The sequence below is a fragment of the Tachysurus fulvidraco genome, chromosome 8 (genome assembly GCF_022655615.1).
Source record: "Tachysurus fulvidraco isolate hzauxx_2018 chromosome 8, HZAU_PFXX_2.0, whole genome shotgun sequence".
Taxonomy (NCBI): Eukaryota; Metazoa; Chordata; class Actinopteri; order Siluriformes; family Bagridae; genus Tachysurus; species Tachysurus fulvidraco.
The window spans coordinates 11715035-11737813 of NC_062525.1; the positions used below are offsets into that span (position 1 = coordinate 11715035).

At 37.7% G+C, this 22779-nt stretch overlaps 2 protein-coding genes across 10 annotated transcripts; one reads left to right on the forward strand and one right to left on the reverse strand.

The window, feature by feature from the left end:
- Positions 1 to 663: 663 nt before the first annotated feature.
- Positions 664 to 19282, reverse strand: ccdc57 (coiled-coil domain containing 57). Of its 9 annotated transcripts, XM_047817398.1 has the most exons (23): positions 14846 to 14988; positions 14362 to 14446; positions 14171 to 14267; positions 13184 to 13634; positions 12942 to 13050; positions 12097 to 12198; positions 11835 to 11992; positions 11669 to 11743; positions 11265 to 11465; positions 10741 to 10899; positions 9731 to 9893; positions 9449 to 9568; positions 5542 to 5728; positions 5024 to 5215; positions 4803 to 4903; positions 4472 to 4672; positions 4316 to 4372; positions 3925 to 4144; positions 3337 to 3467; positions 2936 to 3061; positions 2649 to 2838; positions 1922 to 1943; positions 962 to 1093 (listed from the first exon to the last, which is right to left on the reverse strand). In XM_047817398.1, exons 4-22 carry the CDS (start codon positions 13579 to 13581, stop codon positions 1924 to 1926), a joined length of 2910 nt encoding a protein of 969 aa, XP_047673354.1. In that variant the 5' UTR covers positions 13582 to 13634; positions 14171 to 14267; positions 14362 to 14446; positions 14846 to 14988; the 3' UTR covers positions 962 to 1093; positions 1922 to 1923. The 9 variants fall into 9 exon arrangements, with proteins under 9 accessions (XP_047673348.1, XP_047673351.1, XP_027033330.2 ...); XM_047817392.1 differs by lacking the exons at positions 1922 to 1943; positions 14846 to 14988 and adding an exon at positions 15762 to 15905 and having other exon boundaries at positions 664 to 1093; XM_047817395.1 differs by lacking the exons at positions 1922 to 1943; positions 14846 to 14988 and adding an exon at positions 15762 to 15886 and having other exon boundaries at positions 664 to 1093; positions 14362 to 14381.
- On the forward strand, positions 19201 to 22651 carry slc16a3b (solute carrier family 16 member 3b). The gene is made up of 4 exons (XM_047817400.1): positions 19201 to 19423; positions 19509 to 19652; positions 19804 to 20586; positions 20751 to 22651. The coding sequence occupies exons 1-4, from the start codon at positions 19201 to 19203 to the stop codon at positions 21170 to 21172; spliced, it is 1572 nt and encodes a 523-aa protein (XP_047673356.1). The 3' UTR covers positions 21173 to 22651.
- The last annotated feature ends 128 nt before the right edge of the window (positions 22652 to 22779 follow it).

Genomic DNA, 22779 nt, shown 5'->3' on the forward strand with positions numbered 1-22779 from the left:
TTCACTCTATAGATGTTTTATACTGTTTATAGTTAAAGCGCAAGAGTCTTTCACGTTCAGTGCTCGGTTTAACCACATAGCGTCCATGGATGGAGGACCGTAAACGAATCAGAATCAGAATCAGGTTGATTGGCCAAGTTTGTCGACACATAAAAGGAATTTGGTTCCAGGTGTTTGTGACCCTTAAAAGTACAGACATGGCACCACCTCATGGCATCTTTGAGTTTGTGTGTATGTGTGGTGCTGGAACATCTGTATCAGGCCCAACAGCTCGTCTGAGAAGCGTTTGAACATCTCGTGATCATTTTGAAACAAAAATATGCAACCAACATCCGTGCTGTGGTCAGAAAGCAACACAGATTGTAGATTGAAATAGAGTGTATAATAAAGCAGCTAGTGAGAAACCAAAGTGTGCTACATACACGACTATGTTCAAAACACTCCATTGCCACTTTGTTTTGTGTAGCACCATGGTCCTGGAGAAACGTCTCATTTCACTGTGTAGTGCAACAGCTATATATGGTTGAAATGACAAAAGCTCCTTGACTTGACTTGAGACAGGTTAGACAGGTGATGACACACGACATACTTCCTTACTGCTAAGTGTAAGAAACTATAGGCATAAGTAGGTGTATACTTTGCAGGTAAAATACAACCACAGTATTGAGTTATTGAGTATAAAAATATTTTATTATTACAAAAACATTTTTTATTTTCAATGACAGAGCTGACAAGTCATTTACAAGGTACATTTTACAAGGAACCCGCAGAGTTTAGAGTTCAGTAAAGGTAACAAATATTTCACATATTTGAACTCACGATTCATAAAACACAACATCCGGGTTTGTTAAATAGTTTCAAAATCTTGCTCGGATGGCACATTTTGTACCTGCATAGTTTCAGTCTTTAATGTTGTAATTTCGAATCTTGACTGCCTTTCCAGCTGGCTTTGCCTTTTTACCAGGTTCAGATGTAGTTCTGGCTTTTTTGTTTCTCTCCTGGATCACTGCTTTCAAGCCCTGAACTTGAACTGGTAATCCGGGATGTGGTGTATTTCTATTTTCCTCTGCTCTGGCTGACACAGGAACAGTATCTGTAAATTATTCAGAGGAAGCCCATGCAGGGGCATCAACACATAAGGTCACAAAATGGTGTGCTGTGTAACCCTGCATGTAAAGTTATCGTACTGGAATCTCTTTTAGGATTTTCATATTTTTTAAATATGATGTTGATTAAAGGTTCAGAAGGGTACTGAGAACTGTGCTTGAATTGAACCACTTAGATCTATGAAACCTAAAAGTTAACAGGGTGAAATGTTGGCACATTTTGGTGACACAGCTGCCTAGATGCAGATTTGACTGAGCTCCTGGCTTATTGCAGGGACTGTTGGCGTGAATATACAGGCAGAAGAGCGATCTGTAGTGTCAGCACACCTGTTTGCTCCCAGACTACCTCAGTGCCAAGTCAGCATAAAGCCTCTGATCACTCTGTATAGTCATAAAACTGATAATGACAATGTGTTGTAAGAAATTGCACAGACGTTCATAGGTAACACAAATAAAGAATAAAGATATGCTAAAACTCATGGTTTTAAGTTGCAGAAATATTTCTGTTTGAGGAAAGTCAATGTTTGTTATTGGTAATTCATAGAATGGCATGATGTTCTGAAGAATAAGGTGAGCTGTCTATTGAGTGCAATGCCACAGATTGGGTAAGCTCAGTCAGTTGTCCTTGAGGTTGGGACAGTACGATTTCTTGTTTCACAAAATTCTGGAGATCTGCCTAGATACACTGAATGATGCAAATTTGTTCTTGAGTTTATTCATTGCTTTGCTTCACTAGTTATTTAAAATAGACTCAACCCTTAAATTAAAATAATGATTAATTTCCTTATTCCTAACTACACAAGGGGAAAACATACCTTCACCGTTTTCTCCCGTATCCTGTGAGAAATGTACAGACCAAATTACTTGATGTTCCTGCGAACCCTTTTTATGCTCTTCTCATTTTAGTACCATATGAATAGACCCCTCTGATTTTTTTTGACTGCTGCTACTTGATGCATTTACTCATTTAGCACATATGTCAATATCAAACACATCCTGAATCAAGAAATCAGCAAAAAACATTCTGTCAGAATAATTAAATGGGTTAATATAATGATGGGGACTAGATCTATACATATGGGTGTGAATGGTCATAGATCTTCATTGACAAGTCATATAATCCAATGCAAAAATATTGGAATTAAAAAGCTAATTCTTTGAATTTTTTTGTTTAACTATTAAAAGCTCTGAATGTCAACTCTAGCCCGTAAAGCAAGCCAAGATACAAGTTAAAAAAGAAGAATGTAAGAGTTTGGTGAGGTCAGTGGGTCATCATCTTAAGGCAATGATTGCTATTCACAATAGGGCCAATACTTTTGCTCACATAAAATTTTGGTTGTCTGTCACTGAAGGTGTCATGTTTTAAGTTAACACATCTAGATGGAAAGGGAAGCTGAACTTCTGATCAACTGTCTCTCATCTTTTCATCTCGACCCAAAATGTCTGCAAATTACAGCAAAGACAAAATATTCTGCTTTGCCATTTCATGAGTTTCAGAAGGGAGTGTATATAATTACTAACAGGCTAATTACAGACATTCACCTTGGTCCTCACTGTTACTCGAAGTGAGCACTGTAGGACTTAAGCCATGATCCAGCATCTTCCACACATCCTGTAGAGATTCATCAGTACACATGGAGGACGGCAGGGTTTGGGGAGAGCCGACCTGATGCTGCACTGGGCTCTTGGAATTAGAGTGAACAGGGGGAATGTTTTCTTTACGAACTGAACGCTATAAGAAAGAAAAAGAAAAAAATGTTCATCCAGGAAAAGCCTCAGCTGAAAGACAACAGCTTTGTAAGACAGTGAAAATAAGCATCTTTAGCTACCTGGACTATAACTCTTGTTGGCTGTTCCCATGGGTTGGCGTCACTGGCCCCACTCCCACTCCCAGAGAGAGGATAAATTACAATGGGATTTCTGTTATTAAGATCTCTCTGGGCAAATTGCAGTTCCTGGATGGCAGGAAAATAAAACATAAGCAAGAGTTTATTTACTGGATTGCAATAGACCGAAACATTTGCAATAACCTATCTGATAAGAGTTCATTCACCTCTTTTCTGGCACTCTCTAGTGGCCTCACTGATAACAGCATTGCATAAGAAATATGACTAAATCTTAGTCCTAGACATGCAATATGCTCTTCTTGCACAGTAAGCTTACAATAACAATGTTTTTTTTTAAACTAAAGGTTATTTAGCTTAGCTTAGTGTCCTGCTGTCTGAAGCACCTGAGTAGTAAGCTTGTACTGAAGTTGTTCCAAGGCATAAAAACGATTATGTGGCTGGGCATCAGTCTCATCTTTAGAGGGTTCTGTCTCACAAAGGCTAGGTTTGGATCTTGATGCAGAATGTTGCAAATCTGACAGAAAAAAAAAATTATGAACAATTAACAAATTGTATTGCAATTTTACTTTTGAATATAAAGTAAATAAAACATTATTGGATTGTCTAGTCTAATGGTAAAAGAGTTAATTACATGTGGTTTATTATTATTGTTAACCTGTATGTTATGGTAAAAGAGGGTATAGGGATTATTGTGAGGTATTTAAATAAAGACAACTGAGGATTGACAGTGATGAATGACAGTGGTTGGCTTTGCATGAGTATTTGTATAATCCATCATAAAAAAGGGATTCGCTCAGTGTGATGGAAGAAAACTGAACAACTGGGACAGTATTAGTTAACCCAAACATCCCTGCCACAAGAAGCATCTGGTGGACTTCATATATGACTTTACCGGTTATATATATATGTTAACCTGTATAACTGTTACATATTATTAGAAACTTGGTGTACATATTTCAAACAAAACTTACCATCGATTCCTGACTCTATCAGCTGAGCTCGGAGTCTGTTGCCCATCTCAATGAGCTGCTGTTTGTCCTGGCTGAGGCGAGATATTAAACGAGCTGCCTGTTTGAGCTTGGTTTGGAGCAGAAGGGAATTGCTAGGCTTACTTCCTGTGCCAGTATTATGTAACAACAGCTGCTGCCTCAGACTGATATTCTCCTCCTGAAGCTGCTTCACCATCTCGCTCTAGAAAAAGAGTGGGATTTTAATATGCAACCCAGACATAACGATGCATATTATAAAGATTTACTAAAATGACAATTCACAAGTAATTTTTTCGAGTGACATTTTGGAAATCAAAACTTATTTCTTCTCATATGAGAGCTTCATAATCAACTTAAATTATGAACGCTTTACCTGTGTTAGTATGATGGGCTCTCTCCTGCTTGCAATGTCCAGTTTCAGTGCAGAGACCTTCACAGAGACATTGCATTTAAATCATTTTTACCATCGATATTTCTAAGGAACTTCTAAGCTTCTGTTGACATGCCCAGTAGTGTAAATCATTCCCACCTGATTGCCTAATGCAACTGTTTCCAGATTATGAAGAACGCTTCCTTTTTGGTACTCCTCTGCCTCTCTCTTCACCTCCTCTAGCTGCATCTCTGCAGCAGTCAACCTTTGCTTCAAGCTTGCCTCTTCAGTTGCTGCATCTCTTTTTTGATTTGCCAGATCTAACCGAAATGCTTCATTCTCAAGTTGTTTGGAGTGACACTAGAACATGAATATAACACAGATATGACCAAACTAAATACAGTTCTTTCCACTTTGTAAATCCATTATCATTTAGGAAAAAATATATTATAGTCCAAACTGAGTGAAACGTATAGGCTGGTTATGGTACCTGCTGTGTGAGTTGATTCACCAGTGATTCCAAATGGGCAAGCCTCACTTCCTGTTTCTTTAGTGTAGCAGTGCTGGCTACTTTGTCAGCTCGCAGCCCACCTGCCAAAAAAAAAAAAGAAGCCTAGAACAGCATGTTTAAGCCAAAACCAGTTCTGCTCAGCATTGCTCTCAGATGATTTCACATGCACATAAATACAATAATCTTAATGGAAAATATACCTATAGTTTCGTTGAGAGATCTGATGTGGTTTTGAAGGTACGCATTATCAGGGGAAACAGGAAGCACATTTGAAGAACTGGGATTGCGAATAGTTGTCTTAGAGGCTTCTTCTAACTGATCTTCAAGGCCTCTACATTTAGCCTTCAGGTTTTGTAGTTCCATTTCTAGTGCCTGGTTGTATTCTGTAGTTCCTGCCGTGACATATTAACTTAGAAATAAGCAAAGCAAGCATCTCTTTTTTCACATGCTGTTCAAATGCTCATCCCAGGATCTGCTGGTTATATTCTTGCAACAAAATGACAAAGCAAACAAATTAGAAACATATTACAATTCACAGAAACATAAAAATGGTAGTCAGGTTAGACTACCAGAATAAAGAGAATGTTACAGTAGTAAGTATACTGGTTGACATTGACCTGTTGTGTCACAACCTTTGGAAAATGTAATTACAAAAATGTGCAAGTCATGGGGTCTTTTAAAGAAGAAAAGCCATAAATAAAAGTTCTATAGTAAGTACCAGCAGTAGAGGAGGGTATAGGGTCACTGTTCTGAACTGTCATGGAGTTCTGAGTTAAAGGCACTTCTGTGCTGAGAGTCTCCATCTGTCTCCTCATCTCAGTTACCACCTCCCGTAGGCTGCTGTTCTGCTGCTGAAGCCGACGGATCTCCTCTGAAGGAAAGCTGCTACTTTCCATTCCAGCTACCTAAGTTAATAAAGAAACATCTCTGTATAATCAACAGTGTGGCAAACCAAATTGGACTTCACATGTGATTAAATGTCTAAGCTCATACATACTGCTCCTGGTGCAAATAGATCAGTTCTATTTTGATCAACCAGCCTGTCGCAGCTAAAAGCTGGCTATACATAAAATGCTCCACATAATATATTGTTGTTGCTGTTAATCCTTTTCCCTCAAATCTTTAGTTAATTTTAATATGATGATTTCCTAATTGCTATACAATTTCCCAATTGCTGATTGTGAAACAAGGCACAACCCAGCCTGCTTGTGTAACACATGCAGAAAAATAGATTATGACCTTTGCTAGTTCCAGGTTAACGCAATTAAAAAAAAACAACAGAATTTTAATTGACTTTAGTTCAAGGAATGATGTGAATGGGTAGAGCTAACCTGCTACAAATAGAATGGTTGAGTTAGAAAGGTGCTGTTAAGTAAAATAGTGGTTATATTTTTGTTGTTCTGAGCTTGAAATCTGGACTGGAGCATGAGTGCTACATTTAAGAACATAAAAAAACTATATTCTTCAATTCTCTATGATAACCTTTATTATAGTAAATGAAGGACAATTGTAGCTTCATTAAAGGGGCCTGACTGAGTGGGAAGAACGGTTGAACTAAACCTGGTAAAGAAAGGTTGTCTGTCAGCTGAGATATGACATGATTCAGCTTCTTTAAAGATAAAAACATTTGCTGCAGAGGAAACGTTCATTCACCCTCCGAGAATCGTGATCCATCCATGCAATACAACAACATACAGTTAGGACAAACAATGACAGAAAATTTGTTTAAAAAAATAAAAATGCTAACAAATAAAAAGCTTAATAGCAATAAAGTGATTCAAACAAAACGTTTTGTAGACAAAATATTCACCAGTACATGATGTAAAATTCAAACTCAGGATGTTAAGTGCCGATCAGCCACTAGAGGGAGACACTTAATCTCTTTATGATCATCGTGCTATACTTTTTCAGCTTTACATTGTAATACTCTCTCGATAACAATTTTAGCCCTTTCCTAAAAAAATAATTCTGTTGGCAGGATATATATATAAAACACACACACACACACATTATATTATATATATACACACATACACACACACGTGTATATATATATATATACACACACATATACATACACACACACACACACACACACACACACACACACACACACATATATATATAAATATACACACACACACACACACACACACACACATATATACACACAGTGCCTTGCGAAAGTATTCAGCCCCCTTGAACTTTGCGACCTTTTGCCACATTTCAGGCTTCAAACATAATGATATGAAACTGTAATATTTTGTGAAGAATCAACAAGTGGGACACAATCATGAAGTGGAACGAAATTTATTGGATATTTCAAACTTTAACAAATCAAAAACTGAAAAATTTGGCGTGCAAAATTATTCGGCCCCCTTAAATTAACACTTTGTAGCGCCACCTGTTGCTGCGATTACAGCTGTAAGTCGCTTGGGGTATGTCTCAATTAGTTTTGCACATAGAGAGACTGAAATTTTTGCCCATTCCTCCTTGCAGAACAGCTCGAGCTCAGTGAGGTTGGATGGAGAGCGTTTGTGAACAGCAGTTTTCAGTTCTTTCCACAGATTCTCGATTGGGTTTAGGTCTGGACTTTGACTTGGCCATTCTAACACCTGGATATGTTTATTTTTGAACCATTCCATTGTAGATTTTGCTTTATGTTTTGGATCATTGTCATGTTGGAAGACAAATCTCTGTCCCAGTCTCAGGTCTTTTGCAGACTCCATCAGGTTTTCTTCCAGAATGGTCCTGTATTTGGCTCCATCCATCTTCCCATCAATTTTAACCATCTTCCCTGTCCCTGCTGAAGAAAAGCAGGCCCAAACCATGATGCTGCCACCACCATGTTTGACAATGGGGATTGTGTGTTCAGGGTGATGAGTGTTGCTTTTACGCCAAACATAACGTTTTGCATTGTTGCCAAACATTTCAATTTTGGTTTCATCTGACCAGAGCACCTTCTTCCACATGTTTGGTGTGTCTCCCAGGTGGCTTGTGGCAAACTTTAAACGACACTTTTTATGGATATCTTTAAGAAATGGCTTTCTTCTTCTTCACTCTTCCATAAAGGCCAGATTTGTGCAGTATATGACTGATTGTTGTCCTATGGACAGAGTCTCCCACCTCAGCTGTAGATCTCTGCAGTTCATCCAGAGTGATCATGGGCCTCTTGGCTACATCTCTGATCAGTCTTCTCCTTGTATGAACTGAAAGTTTAGAGGGACGACCAGGTCTTGGTAGATTTGCAGTGGTCTGATACTCCTTCCATTTCAATATTATCGCTTGCACAGTGCTCCTTGGGACGTTTAAAGCTTGGGAAATCTTTTTGTATCCAAATCCGGCTTTAAACTTCTCTACACAACAGTATCTCGGACCTGCCTGGTGTGTTCCTTGTTCTTCATGATGCTCTCTGCGCTTTAAACGGACCTCTGAGACTATCACAGTGCAGGTGCATTTATACGGATTACACACAGGTGGATTCTATTTATCATCATTAGTCATTTAGGTCAACATTGGATCATTCAGAGATCCTCACTGAACTTCTGGAGAGAGTTTGCTGCACTGAAAGTAAAGGCGGCCGAATAATTTTGCACGCCCAATTTTTCAGTTTTTGATTTGTTAAAAAAGTTTGAAATATCCAATAAATTTCATTCCACTTCATGATTGTGTCCCACTTGTTGTTGATTATTCACAAAAAATTACAGTTTCATATCATTATGTTTGAAGCCTGAAATGTGGCAAAAGGTCGCAAAGTTCAAGGGGGCTGAATACTTTCGCAAGGCACTGTATATATATATATATAAATAATAATCTTAAAAGTAAACCTTCATGCTTTCAGGTAGTATGAACGACGATTGTTCAAATTATGAAATTTTAAAAAAAGACACGCATTCAAATAAGATTCACCTTTGAATAACTTCCATGACTTTTTCATGGTCTGTCAGCTGTGTAATGTTATACGCATACTAAAATGCACCGCAGCACAACCAGATCCCATTCAGGTCATGACTGGGTCACATTAAGGAAATATGTATCTGTTTATTCTGAATAATATGTGCAACAAATGTATTTCAGTCACAGGTGAAGCCTGTCAGATTCAGCTGTTCAAAATAAACGGACATGTGCGTTATCAATTTAGCCTTTCCTAATGTACTCCCACAAGAGGCACCTTGAACTTTGAGTGTAGCATACTGACACTGTCACAGCATCCCTTGCTGACATGCTATTTAAAGGTCTTTAAATGTTACATGATAAATAGCCTACAAAGCAAGTGAGAGAGACGATGCATAACTCGGTGACCTCTGATAAATGTGCCAGCATCTCCCTGAATAGTTATCTCACCCATCCTGTGGTTGGATGGAGTTATGTATACTAGTGATGAAAGATTTACTTCTGTGAGAATGAAGTGAGGTTTTACTGAATGAATGGAAATCAGTTGTAGTACTATATACTGTGTGTGTGTGTGTGTGTGTGTGTGTATATATATATATATATATATATATATATATATACATACATACATATACATATACATATACACACACACACACACACACACACACAGTATATAGTACTACAACTGATTATAGTAATACAACTGAACTGGCATTTTGTGGTCTAACCTGAGAAGCTGTTTTTGAGGTAAATCCATGCAGAGCCTCGTCTCTCTCTATGGTAACGCTCTTTAGCAAAGCAACTATTTCCTGCAGCTCTCGCTCCTTCTCCTTCAATTCAGCATTTACCTGATGAAATACAGTTGAAATCATTAACAGCATCATAAAATCAGTCACAGATTATTCATCTTTTTGTGACCTGTAATTGTCTTTGTATGTAACTGGTTAAGCTCAATGAACTCTCAGGCCACTTTCACCTCTGGTGTGATATTTAAGTGCGAGTTAGCTCACCTTGTCTCTGGACTGTGTCAGCCCATGGATAAGCTCCTCACTCTTGAGGTAGTGTTCAGCACGTACTTCCTCACAGCGTCGCTCCCAGTCCAGCTCCAACTGGACACACTTCTGCTCCAGAGCCTGTTCCCTCTGAATGGCACTGGCCAACTGCTGCTTATGCCTGAGTCCATCACACAGGGATTATATCTGTATGCTTTATTCACATCAAATACAATTCAAAATTCCTTTAATCACTCAATATAATCTATCACACAGTGCTTTTTCATGACTTTTTCCGAGACCTTTTTCCATTACCTGTAAACATGCATCACACCTGTTGCTTCTTAAAGGTGATCTTATAATGACTTCTGACATCCATGACATTAAAGTTAACATCTTACATCCCTTTCCTGACTGACACACAGCAATTATTATTACTCCAGCACACTTTTACTGAAATATTAGTTTAAAGTATTGTGATTTTTCAATTAATTATATACCACATTTACAAAAAAACAACACTAAGGACCCGATTTCGAGGAATGTGTGGAATCAAAATAGACTTCATTTGTAAATAAATAAACAAACAAATTAATTAATTTGAATAAATTAATTTCGAGAAACTGAATCGTCTGGAAGATGATAATGACCAGCACTTCATCAACCGAATTTTTTTTTTTTATCTATATGCCAGTTAGATAGAAAATATATCAATATATTCAATAAATAAGTGAGTGGATTAATAGCTCATCCTTAAACTCGAATGCTGACAACAATTTATGTAATTTTCTCATTTCTTTTAAAGGAAAACTAATATACACTGCACGGAAACCCTGAAATATTATTACTGTAGCATATTAAAGTATATTTGGATTGGAATATACCTAAGAATAATGCAATAAGCTAAATTTTAATAATCATTTACCTATGCCCTGTTTGCTGTATGTACAGTATAACACCAATATGCAGTAACCCACTAACAGGTTAAAAGTCAACATTTAACAGTGTGATTATTGAGAAGCACCGACCTCTCAGAGTCCTCTTTACATTTCTGTAGCTCTGCTCTGAGTTTGGCCTCTCTGTCCCCTGCAGATAGAAGCTCTGTGTCCTTGCCAACAGTTTCTTTAGAGACCTGGGTGACGTAAGCATCCCAACTGGCCTGCGTCTTTTCCAGCTGTGCACGGAGCCTTTTGGTCAACAAGAGATTTATTCTTATGATAATGTGACAGATTAATAATTCCCTTTCATGTTACTGCTGCAAGTGCAACTCACAAGATTAAAAGGATCTGACTGAAAGGAAAAACAATGGACAATAGTTAACTGTTAATAGTGATGGGGCCATAGCTTTATACATTCAACCAAATAATAGTTTTACCTTCTTATAGGGATATTTACAAGTAGTAATAATTACAATATACTGGAAATATGATCTTCCTGATGGTAATACCAAGCTCTGTGATTTGTATAAATACTGTGATATGCATCACTACTGGGTCGTATGTTTTCATACAAGCCGAAATAATAATTGTGTGCGTGTGTGTGTTTGTTTTACTCCTGGATCTGCTGCTCTTTTTGTGACATCTTATCTGCATGTCTTTTCTCTCTCTTCTCCTGCTCCAGGATCAGGCTGTCTAGCTGCATCTGAAGCTGTATGGCTTTCTTTTTCTCCTCGTGCATTTCAGATACATGCACCTCCTTCATGGTCTCCAGAGCGGTTTCTTTCTCCCGAGCCACATGTTCCAACTCTGCATGCCTGAAATGAGCAGCAACATAGCTCTAGTCACTTCACATCCTCCAAACAACTCTGGCCTGAAGAGCACACGTTATTTATAGTGCCATTTATCTCAGTAAAAGTTCACAACCTCTGCAAGACTGCTGTTTTTTTTTTGTTTTTTTTAAGAGGGGTTGTGTTCAATTATTTCATGCATTAGAATATTTATCCTTGTCAATGATTACTTTCTGTTGCTGACTTCTTCTTCTTTTTTATGTTTAGCCTTCATTTGGGTCACTTTTTCCTCAAGCTCCTTTATCCTAAAAGAATGACACACGATTTCAGTGAGAGAAAAATGAAATGACTTCAATGAGAAATAATACAGATGTGTGGCATGCATGGCATAAGCACCTTGAGTCTTTGACTGCAGATGTAGTCTTGAGATCCCAGTCTCTGTTCAGGATTTCTTTCTGTGCTTGTTGACAGAGTTGCTCAGACAACTGCAGTGCCTCGACAGCCTCGTCGTGGCCTTTGGCATGGAGATCCACCTCTTTATTCAGAAGCTGTATCTGTTAATTAAACCAGCACTTGCAGCTATCTAAGCATATAAAACTCACGGAAAACAAGGTTTTATACTGTTTTGACTTGTGATACATATTTCATTAGATTTCACCTTGAGCTCGTGAGACAACACAACGTTACGCATCTCATCCAGTTTCATGTTGAACTCGTGTTCCCGTTTCCGCATCTCGCTGTCGAAGTCTGCCAACATTTCCTGCCATCGGTTACAAAAGGAAACGAGATGTCATGTACATGCATAGTTTACGCTTCTTCTCCCACAGGTCAAGAGCAATTACAATATATCTGATATAATCTCAAATTCATCGTTATTTCCATATGTTATATGGCTAACACAGTCTACTGAAATATATTAGGCGCGTGCTTTTAAACACATGATACATTACCAACATTCATCAAGTGGCCAAACAGACACATTAAAGTGTAAAGTGCACTGAGGACAGGTTTATATTTTTGAAAAGTTCATCAGTCCCCCAGCAAGTAAATGAACTACTGTGGAAACAAACACTACTAACATATTAAAAACACAGCTGCTGAGCATATCTCGGCTGATCCCAGCTCAACAAGCAAATGTCAAAGGTGACATTGAAATAAATAACGCAACATCTATTTTTGGTATGAACAACAAGGGGTATGGCATTTTGCTCAACAAAATCATCTAACGTCTAGACCCCCATCAGCTACTCGTTTTACAGTGCGACGTGAGAATTCCGTAGGGTTAAAATCTGTCAGATCAGGTACCTATGGTCACACATGTAGGTTTTAAATACCATGCAGATTTATGGAGGGCTAAATGTAAACTAAATGCAACATGTATAAGCTTCATTATTTATTTTCTTAAATCAAAAGCTTTGTTTGATGTGTAAACGATTCAAACACACTGGTCACAGTAAATCCTACTTGTATATCTTCTGACAGGTTGGACTGGGTCTGTGGTACCTGTTTTTGCAGTGCCAGCTCCCCATCTGATGCCTGGATTCGTCGTTGGAGATCCCGTCTCAGAGTCTCATTCTCTTCTCTGAGTGTCTGAATCTCATCCTCCTTCACACTGCAAAAGAAAAGTGCTACAGACGTGGGGATTTTCTGTGTAATATCCCTGACATACAACTTATGCAAATTTCAATTCCTATACAATGCATTAATAGCACTCCATAGATGTTAGCAAAATTGCTCTTGTTTACCTGTACACTCTCTCCAGCTGTAGCCGGTGCTCTACGCCTCTCTTCTGATACTGAGCCTGCAAATCTTCTTTTTGCCTATTTGCCTCTCCCATGGCATCCTGCAGTTTGGCTAGCTGGATCCTCAGCTCACTGAGCTCTGCTTGCCGGACACTCTCTTCCGTATGGACATGGACAGCCATCGCATCGTAGCGCTCCAGTTCTCGGTCCCGCTCCTCCAGCACACGCAAGTTATACTGAAAATCATCCCGCAAACGAAGGAAGCGTTCTCTCTGGGTGGAAAGCTCACTGGTGGCCTCAGACAGTGCAGTCTCCAGCTGTTGAATACGCAAGGCCTGGAGCTCTTTCCATTCCCTCTCCTTAGAGGCTAGTTGGGCCTCAAGATCTGCACTGTCCTGCATGGCTTTTGAAGGCTAATTATAGAACATAGCCTGTCATCGTTGATTAAACAAATCTGCAAATACATGAGCTTTGTGAAGTGATGCAATCAACAATGAATAAATAATTAACATATCACTCATTAAAAAGCATGCACTAATTCAAACACAATTGGTTCCTGTGCACAATTTGTTAACAATGACATATCTACAGACAGTTTAGATCATACAGCTTACAGACACACTTTTTCTCAGAAGGAGAGACAATAATATCTACCAGTCATTACTTTTTATATGTTTAGGTGTTTTGAAATGTTTAAGTATGTTTAAATATGTTTAAGTGCTATGACATTCAGGGCAAAGTAAAAGGATTTTAAATCAAGCTCGAACAGATGAACAAAAGAAATTCTAAATTTGATGTACAATTTTTTATATATTTTTTTTTTTTTGCATTTTAACAGGAACTTATTATACTATGATACTGAGCGGTTCATCGATCGATTTTACACACTGCTTGCAACAAGAAGGAGCATGGAAGAGTTATATCAACTTAAATCCACAAGCACAGATTGAATTAGTTTGGATAAAAGTATGAAGAATACACATGACAGACCCATTCATCTTGGAAGCTACTGGGGATTCAACAGTGTTAGATTCCAAGCTGTCACTCCTGGGTCCCTGGGCAAGGCCCTTAACCGTCAATTGCTCAGCTGTATAAATGAGATAAATAAAGTCGCTCTGGATATAAGAGCGTCTGCCAAATGCCATAAATGTAATAAGATTCAAAAGACTCAAAATTAATACCTTCAATATCAAAGCTGTTCCTTTTTTTTTTCACATAAAGAGTCATCAGGGTCTCATGGAATGTGCCATAGGACAACAACAATAACTGATCCGTGTATTCAGCAAACACATTGTTAAATTAGTAAACTCAACGATTACCATGCTGCTTATGTGAATTTAAAATGATTTATTACAAAATATGACTGTTCAATGTTGACATTTTGTAAAAGCTCACACAAAAATAGCTTATTCAACTGGTTTGGTTTATGGCAATAAGCTTTGTAGATAAATATGTTACTAATAATACAAAACGATTTTAATTACTAGTAGTTAATGTTAGCTAAAGAACTATTTGAGTCTATAAGCTTAACATTACACAAAAGCGCGTTAGATACACTGCAATATATTGTATAGTATTATATATATTAATATATATAAATAATATAATGTACACAAGAATATACACAAATATTGCTGAAGATAACTGTATAAAAAACACAATTACCATTTATCCTACAACAGCCTTGTATATACTCTGGCAGTTTGGTTCCTAAGGACCAAAGCGGGCCGCTGAAAGATTCCGGGGGGAAACTTTACTCGAGATTAAATGTTCCGCGTTTGTTCAATCGAGAATAAGTCTTATTTGTTTTTAGATGATATTAAATATTAAAGTGTCCCGTTAAGTATGCTTAAAGTATACTTTAAGTTGTGTGAATATTTGTGCAGTCTTTAAAAAAGGCCACAGTTCTACAATTCTAATAGGATTTCCAGTTATTCTTGAAATGAAATGGAAATGCATTTAAACTCATTTGTGCGTCTCTGATTAAAATAGGCCAGGTTTATCACCAGTTCACCCAACATGACTCAAATATTAATTTTCCGGCGTTTCAGAAGTTGATGTCCATGCTGTTAAAAAAAAAATTGATGACGAAAGAGGAAACTGCAAGCGGTTATTATTCCGATTCTTTCTAGTGAGTCACGTTTGACTCACAAATAAGAATAGACTCTTTGCGCTCCTAACAATTGCTCTTATTATATCCTTCCCTCATTTTCATCCTACGGCTCTTTTAAGAAAACGTATTTTTATTTTAGTTAACAAGTTAATGTGCCTTCGAATTGAACAAATGTGCTTGGAAACTGCAGGAAGCATCTTTACATGTGTTATTGTTTCTACTTATTTAAAAAGATTAATTTACATTTATCTTGATACTTTGATTCCATCTCCAATATACTAAGAGCAGGCCTTGTCTTAAACGCACCTCTGAACTTTTACACTAATGAATATAACAAACGTTGAAATGAGCATTTTTATGAGCGTTTACTGCAAATGTACAAACTGCGAGTCGGTTCTCAACAATCACTTTAAAGAGTCGGATCAAAGAGCCGAATCGTTCACAAACGACACATCACTAGTCTCCTACCTGCCTGACATCACGTAGCTCTGCCGCTTCCCTGTCGCATAAAGCTATGGCAGCTCAAAATTGACGAATGGTGCCTACTTGATGAAACAGTGAACAATTAACAGATCATTAATAAGCCATTTAGTAGTTCAGACAACACACATCACAAACAAAAATGTCATAAAGAGGCGTATAATTGGATGGAAAGCAGGAAAACGATATTGTATTGTAAAGCACATGCAAGTACCACTTTGCTCACGTGCTAAAGGTTTTTTTTTTTTAAGTGCTCTTATAAATAACAATAACAGCGATTGAAGGACGAAGGAATGGGAGGGGTTGAGAAAAGTGTAGGCGGGATGATGCACGTAGCCACAGAATGGCGCATGAAACGCGCACCAAACGCTCACGTCCTCATTCTCCAAACCCAGGTGTCTGAAGCGCAGCTTGGACTCACAGCGCATCCTCGCTGAACCTCACACGGAAGCAGGGAAACGGCGATGTTTCTGACACCAACGACAGATTCATCATCTACAAATCGATAAGGTAGGCTGTTGTGGACGCTTGTAAAAAGAATTTCCAAGCGTTTAAATCGTGTATATCCAGCAAGTGCCATGTCATTAACCTCCTAGCCGTACAGGTCGTTTTAACTAGAATGATGACTATTGAGTCATCTTTCTGGGCACATTATTATTATTATTATTATTATTATTATTATTATTATTATTATTATTATTATTGTTGTTGTTGTTGTTGTTGTTATAAAAGCTACCATGTATTTCTGAATGTTTCTTTAAAGGACGGAAAATGCGAATATTTAATTTGTTTTTTTTAAACATCTTTAATGAGCTTATTTCTATAATATTTACATGTTACTAATAATTCCGATTAAAGCAGCTATACGCTATTTTTACGCGACAGTAGGTATTTGAGGTGGAGGAGTAACCCTCTGCCTAAGTAAAGTGAAATGAACAAACTGGACTAGTAGTTTGTTACTAACAGCTCCGATGATATATCTGTTTCTCTACTCATTTCTCGAACTAACTTTATTACTAGACGAAAAAGCAGAAGAATCCCAATCTAGTCACGTACACTATGACGTGCTGTGGGCTGCTTCATGTATTAGTCTACACTATTAGTCCACCCACAGTCATTCCATACAAGAGCTACATAATAAATAATAAATATGTGTAGAAGATGTGTTTTATAAAACATTGTAATTTCATTTATTAATATAAAATAATAAAACTATGGCTTTTAATGTTTATTTTGGGATCCAAGCTTGTTATGTGGACAATTGGACAAAACCCCATACCCCAAAGAATTCAGGATTATTATAATAATTCACTGCTAAATAAAATACGTAGGTATAAAAGATAAAAGTTTTTGTTTTCTCAAATACATGAAAGTCAGAAATTTGACAATACATACAAAAAAGTATCATGACACTTCCAATTAATTGTACAGCCTCAGAAACAAGAGAACTCGAGTTGGTACCCTCTAGCGTTCATCTTCTTTGGTACATGTAGTGTAACTTGACTCAAAAAATAAATAAATCTAAATTCAAATCTACAAATAAATCTTTAGTGTATATATATATATATATATATATATATATATATATATATATATATATATATATATATATAAGATATATATGAGCATATGTTAAAATATATACTAAAAGTACAAGAGAAAAGGAATGATCCCTGACTGACTCCCTACAGAATGACTCCTTTACACAGGTTTCTGCACTATTAACAACAGTCACTGATGTCTAATTGTGGGACCAGTGACAAATAATGTCACAGTCCAGATTTAGGATGAATGAAGACTGCACTGGTTGTATGGAGTTATATGGTCTTTTTCATGTGACCTTAAACTTCTTAGTTTAACTGTATATAAGTAAAGATATGCTGACTGACAACTGAGTTTGCTCAATAGTGTTAAAGGGAAATTTCACATGGGTTGATCAAATTACAGGATGTTTGTCACAGATTATGTTCTACACACTGAGATCATGCATAATAGTGAACTTATTTGGAAAAGCATTAATACTGGAATCATTTGTTTAACCAGACACCTGCATGAGTTCTTTTTGTGTGAAATTTATGTAATAAGAAAATGCTACATTAAGCATACTGTTTTTTACAGAGTGGATGATTTTAGAATTTGATTATAACTTTTTTTTTTTTACCCTGATTCAAGTTTCAGAATGTAGCTGTAGTTGGTACTGTTTGTATCCGTTGCCATATCTTTTACATGTAGTATACATGTAGAGTCTCAAGCATTAGTAATAGAATAGGTGATGAGTTGCTACATCATTTCCTGTTCTGTTCTTTTTAGAAACAAGTTCATATTATCACTATGGTGAGACATTGCCTAACTTATTTAAGTGTTAGATTTTCCTTGAATTTGGCTGCACAGTTGTTGGGTGGCTTGCCAATATACTAGAATGCTTCTAATACTTAAAAGAAAGGTAAGCTGGACCAAGTTTAGGGGAAAAGTGTTCATTGAAGATGTTAGATTAGCATAGCAGTCTTTTGGAACTTAACCTAAAGGTACTGTCTGTGTGACCAGACTTTATATTTGGTAACAAATGGCCTTCAAACAATAGAAAGACCTCCTACTGGAGAACTTACAATGGACAGGACAGAAGGGCCATCCTGTGTATTGATCAGGGGATTGCTTTACTACAGTTGGGGCACAGGCACAAATCTAATCAACCATTTAGTTCCTCCTTTACAGTTATATGTAAATTACAGGTGGGACAAAGGAACATCAGACGTTGTTTACATATGAATGTCAGGTGTTGATCAAAAAAAATAGTTCTAACACCAAAATAGAAAATGCATAGGAGGACAATAAAACGTAGTGATAGTGGTTTGCTAATGATATATTGATCTGGTCCTCTTAATGAGTTGTTCAGCTCCTGGGGCATGTCAAAAAGGGCTGGACAGCTAAGCCTCTTTGAGCCACATCTCACATAAGCCTCATAAGGCTAATCACGTGTCTCTGTGTTCATATGGCAGAATTAAGCACAGTAATATAAAGCACTTCATGTTCTCTGTTAAATGCTGAAAGGCACTTGGCACTGTTGTGTGGCCAACTGTTTAAGGAGTTGTGGTAGGCATTGATAGTGAGTAGTGTGTTAGAGAGGTAATGCTGCCTGTTGGGAACTGTTAGTATTGGAAAGCACCAGTGTATGTCGTTAAGTATCTCAAAGGTCTGTTTGGTTTTACTGGCATCATAAATATTCATTCCACTAGTTTTCTTGGGTTCATTGGGTAACCACATTGGGAAAGTTTTGCTCATGTTTTAAATTTACTCTGTATGACTATTTAAAGCTGAAATCACAGTTGATAAGACCCAGTGAAAACAAACATTCCTGTATAGATATGTGTTTTACATACCTAGTTTCTTTCTCATTTGTAGTAGCTTCAAGTGACCTGAACAGAACATCATGGGAGGAGTGGTGGTGGATGATGGAGGCAGTGGAGTGAAGGCCCCAGATGGAGGATGGGGCTGGGCTGTGCTCTTTGGCTGCTTCACCATCACTGGATTCTCCTACGCATTTCCTAAAGCTGTCAGCGTCTTCTTTAAGGAGCTGATCCGTGAGTTCGGCGTGGGCTACAGCGACACTGCCTGGATCTCCTCTATTCTGCTGGCAATGCTCTATGGCTCAGGTTGGTATAGGTTTTAAAGTGAATTCAATGAAAATCATAATTAGTAGGATAATTAAGATTTGATCTATTCTTTTTATTTTCACAGGCCCCCTGTGTAGCATTTTAGTAAATCGCTTTGGATGTCGCCCTGTGATGATGGTGGGTGGCCTCTTTGCTTCTCTTGGCATGATCTTGGCATCGTTTGCCAACAGCATTGTTCAGATTTATCTCAGCACTGGAGTAATCACAGGTGAGCTGTTCTTTACAAATCTTTAAAAAATTTCTCTATCCTTTGAAATTAATAAACAAAATGAGAGAGTGTGTATACAGACACAATGGTTATAACTATGGTTTTCACCCTAAAGCTAATTGCTTCTAATAGTATGTGGGCTGTGTTGCAGGTTTGGGTCTGGCCCTGAACTTCCAACCTTCACTCATAATGCTGAATAGATACTTCAGTGAGAAAAGACCCTTGGCCAATGGACTGGCTGCAGCTGGGAGTCCTGTAGCACTGTGCTGTTTATCTCCTCTGGGCCAAATTCTTCAGTACAAGTACGGCTGGCGTGGTGGTTTCCTCATCCTGGGAGGCATACTGCTTAACTGCTGCGCATGTGGAGCCCTAATGAGACCATTAATAGCACCAAAGAAGAGTGAAGATGACCGGGAAGCAGCAAAAGAAGTAGAGGAAAAGCCAAAACCAAAGCACAAGTTGCTGGACTTCAGTGTCTTTAAAGACAAAGGGTTCGTCATCTACACTATAGCAGCAGCTATTATGGTGTTAGGACTGTTCGTGCCTCCAGTCTTTGTAGTTAGCTATGCAAAAGAGCTGGGCAATGAAGACACCAAGTCTGCACTTCTACTCACCATTCTTGGCTTTATCGATATCTTTGCTAGGCCTACATGTGGCATTATTGCTGGACTTAAGTGGGTGCGACCACGGTGTGTTTACTTCTTCAGCTTTGCTATGATCTTTAATGGTATCACCGATATTATAGGCTCCCTGTCAAAGGACTACACATCACTTGTAATTTTCTGCATTTTCTTCGGTATCTCATATGGCATGGTGGGAGCCTTGCAGTTTGAGGTGCTAATGGCCATCGTGGGAACAGAGAAGTTTTCCAGTGCAATAGGTCTGGTGCTGCTGGTCGAGGCCGCAGCTGTGCTAGTGGGGCCACCAGGTGCAGGTCAGTTCACATTATTATTCGCTGTCCTGTCCAAACATGATTCACTAAAGATAAAATCATAACACTTTTTAAAAAATTATTTATGATTGTTTTATTTTTATTCTTTTAAATAAAATAAATAAATAAATACATACATACATACATACATATTTTTTGGATTGCAGGTCGGCTGCTTGATGCCACCAAGGTCTACATGTACGTCTTCCTGCTAGCCGGTTGTGAGGTGGTCCTCTCGGCTATCGTACTTTGCATCTGCAACTTGCTTTTTATCAAGACTACTCCTCAGCAGCCTGATCCTGCAGCCAAGATGGAGATGGCTGCGACAGAGACTGAGATGGAGCAGCTCAACAAAGTTTCTCAGGATGACCTAGAGAATCATGATGCAAGGAAAGAATCAGAGCCCAAGAATGTACAGGAAGAAGAACAGAGAATAAATCCAGAGGTTGAAGCACAGAAAGAGAGCAAAGAGGACCCAGACAAGCCAGAAGCAGCAAGTGAAGATGAACTTCAGGTGGACTCGGTAGATCTTTCAAAAGTGGCGACCAAAGCAAATGGCGGTGCAGTGGAACCCGAATCTTCTCTGTGATGACAGTACCGTGAGAGAAGTAGACCATTTTAAAAGTAAGAAAGAACTTGATTGCTGTCTTGTGTGTGTTTGTATTTGATGTTTTGATGTTGTGTTCTTTCTCTACTGCACTGAAAGATGTCTCGTGATTACAGGTATGTTGGTGTTTGAATTTCAGTAGAATATGGAACATTTTAACCCTTTTAAAACCTTATAAGGTGACAGGACAAACATAGACTTTTATGCACTAAAAATGTCAGTATACCTAAAATAGAAATAGTACCACAAATTTAAAGCAAGCTATGTGTACAAGGCAGGCAGACTTTTATTTTGGATTCAAAATTACTCTGTTAATGATTAAAATTGCACTAACAAAACTGCAACTTGGTCATTAAGTACTCAGTATCTAAGAAGGGATTAGTTGGTTCAGCTGCACTATTTAAAGGACCGCTGCAGAGAGATTACTGTATTTTAGCTTTGTTACAAAAACAACAGCCAGTAACCATTCATAACTATTATTGTGAACATGCTTGATCTCTATTGCACACACTGTTAGATACTGTGTAACATTTCATAGTCTATGAGAAGCTTACTGTATAGGGTTTTTTGTGGCATTTGTCAACACACGTTATGCAAATTGTTGTGTGGGTATAAAAGCCAGTGCTTCAAGTGACTCAAAATCAAACGTCTATATAATATCTGTCCATATGTCTGTATTTGGAGACCCTACTTAGGGCGAATGACAAAATGAGAGTTTAACACAATCTATTCGTTTTCATTCTGTTTCATATGCGAAGTGTTTAAATGGGCTACTGTGTTCTGGATTTCCAAGTGCAGTGAAACTTGGAAATCATCTACTGGTTGAGGCACAAATGAGTGTGTCTCTCAATCATACCAGATTTAACCTTTATGCTCATTAACAAGCCATTTGTGAGCTAAATTAGGTGTGTTACAGCAAAAAAAAGTATCACCGGTCCGAACAAGTACAGAGCATCTGAGCTTTTTTTTTTTTTCCAATTTTGGGGTTAATAAAGATATGAAATCACCAGTGACACTCCTGCCATTTTATTTGATTTTAATGTTCTAGCTTTATAATTAGAAGCTGCTTTACAGTATTTTTCACAATCACTGTTTATTTATTTTTGCTAGATATTGATTCCTAGCTATTTTTAAAAAAATAGTTTTAGATATTTAGTTTGTATTGGAAAAAATGTTCATGACTACCTATCCAGCATCTTGATTGGGTCAGTAATGAGAGACACATCTGATAGAAATTCTCTTTGTGAACCAGATCAGTATATGTGGTGCTCTTTGTTGATGATATGAAATACTTGAGAGTTGGCTGTGCCTTAAATGTGGAAAGAAGTTACAGCAAACACATCAAAAGGAATGTTTTAAAAACCATTATCCTCACATACTATTCTGTTTTCTTTTCAAGATGCTGTGTATGTGGCTATATTTCGGTAAGATGTTAAATAAAATTCTGAACTGAAAGAAAAAGCTGATCGTGTGTTCATTCCAAGTGAGGGTTCAAACGTGACGAGGTGTGCTGTTGGAGGAAAACAGTGATCAGTAAAAAGATAATGTGATACCTGACAAAGCACACCCCAAAGTGTTTTTTACTACAC

Bases quoted from the DNA above. Each gene is read 5' to 3' on its own strand.
- ccdc57 (XM_047817397.1), bottom strand. From the start codon at position 13,581: ATGCAGGACAGTGCAGATCTTGAGGCCCAACTAGCCTCTAAGGAGAGG. The intron at 9,894-10,740 runs GTCGGTGCTTCT...TGATGGACTCAG, and splicing joins TGTAAAGAGGACTCTGAGAG to GCATAAGCAGCAGTTGGCCA. The intron at 5,216-5,541 runs GTACTTACTATA...ATGTCACGGCAG, and splicing joins TATACCCTCCTCTACTGCTG to GAACTACAGAATACAACCAG.
- slc16a3b (XM_047817400.1), top strand. From the start codon at position 19,201: ATGGGAGGAGTGGTGGTGGATGATGGAGGCAGTGGAGTGAAGGCCCCA. The intron at 19,424-19,508 runs GTTGGTATAGGT...TTATTTTCACAG, and splicing joins GGCAATGCTCTATGGCTCAG to GCCCCCTGTGTAGCATTTTA. The intron at 19,653-19,803 runs GTGAGCTGTTCT...GCTGTGTTGCAG, and splicing joins CAGCACTGGAGTAATCACAG to GTTTGGGTCTGGCCCTGAAC.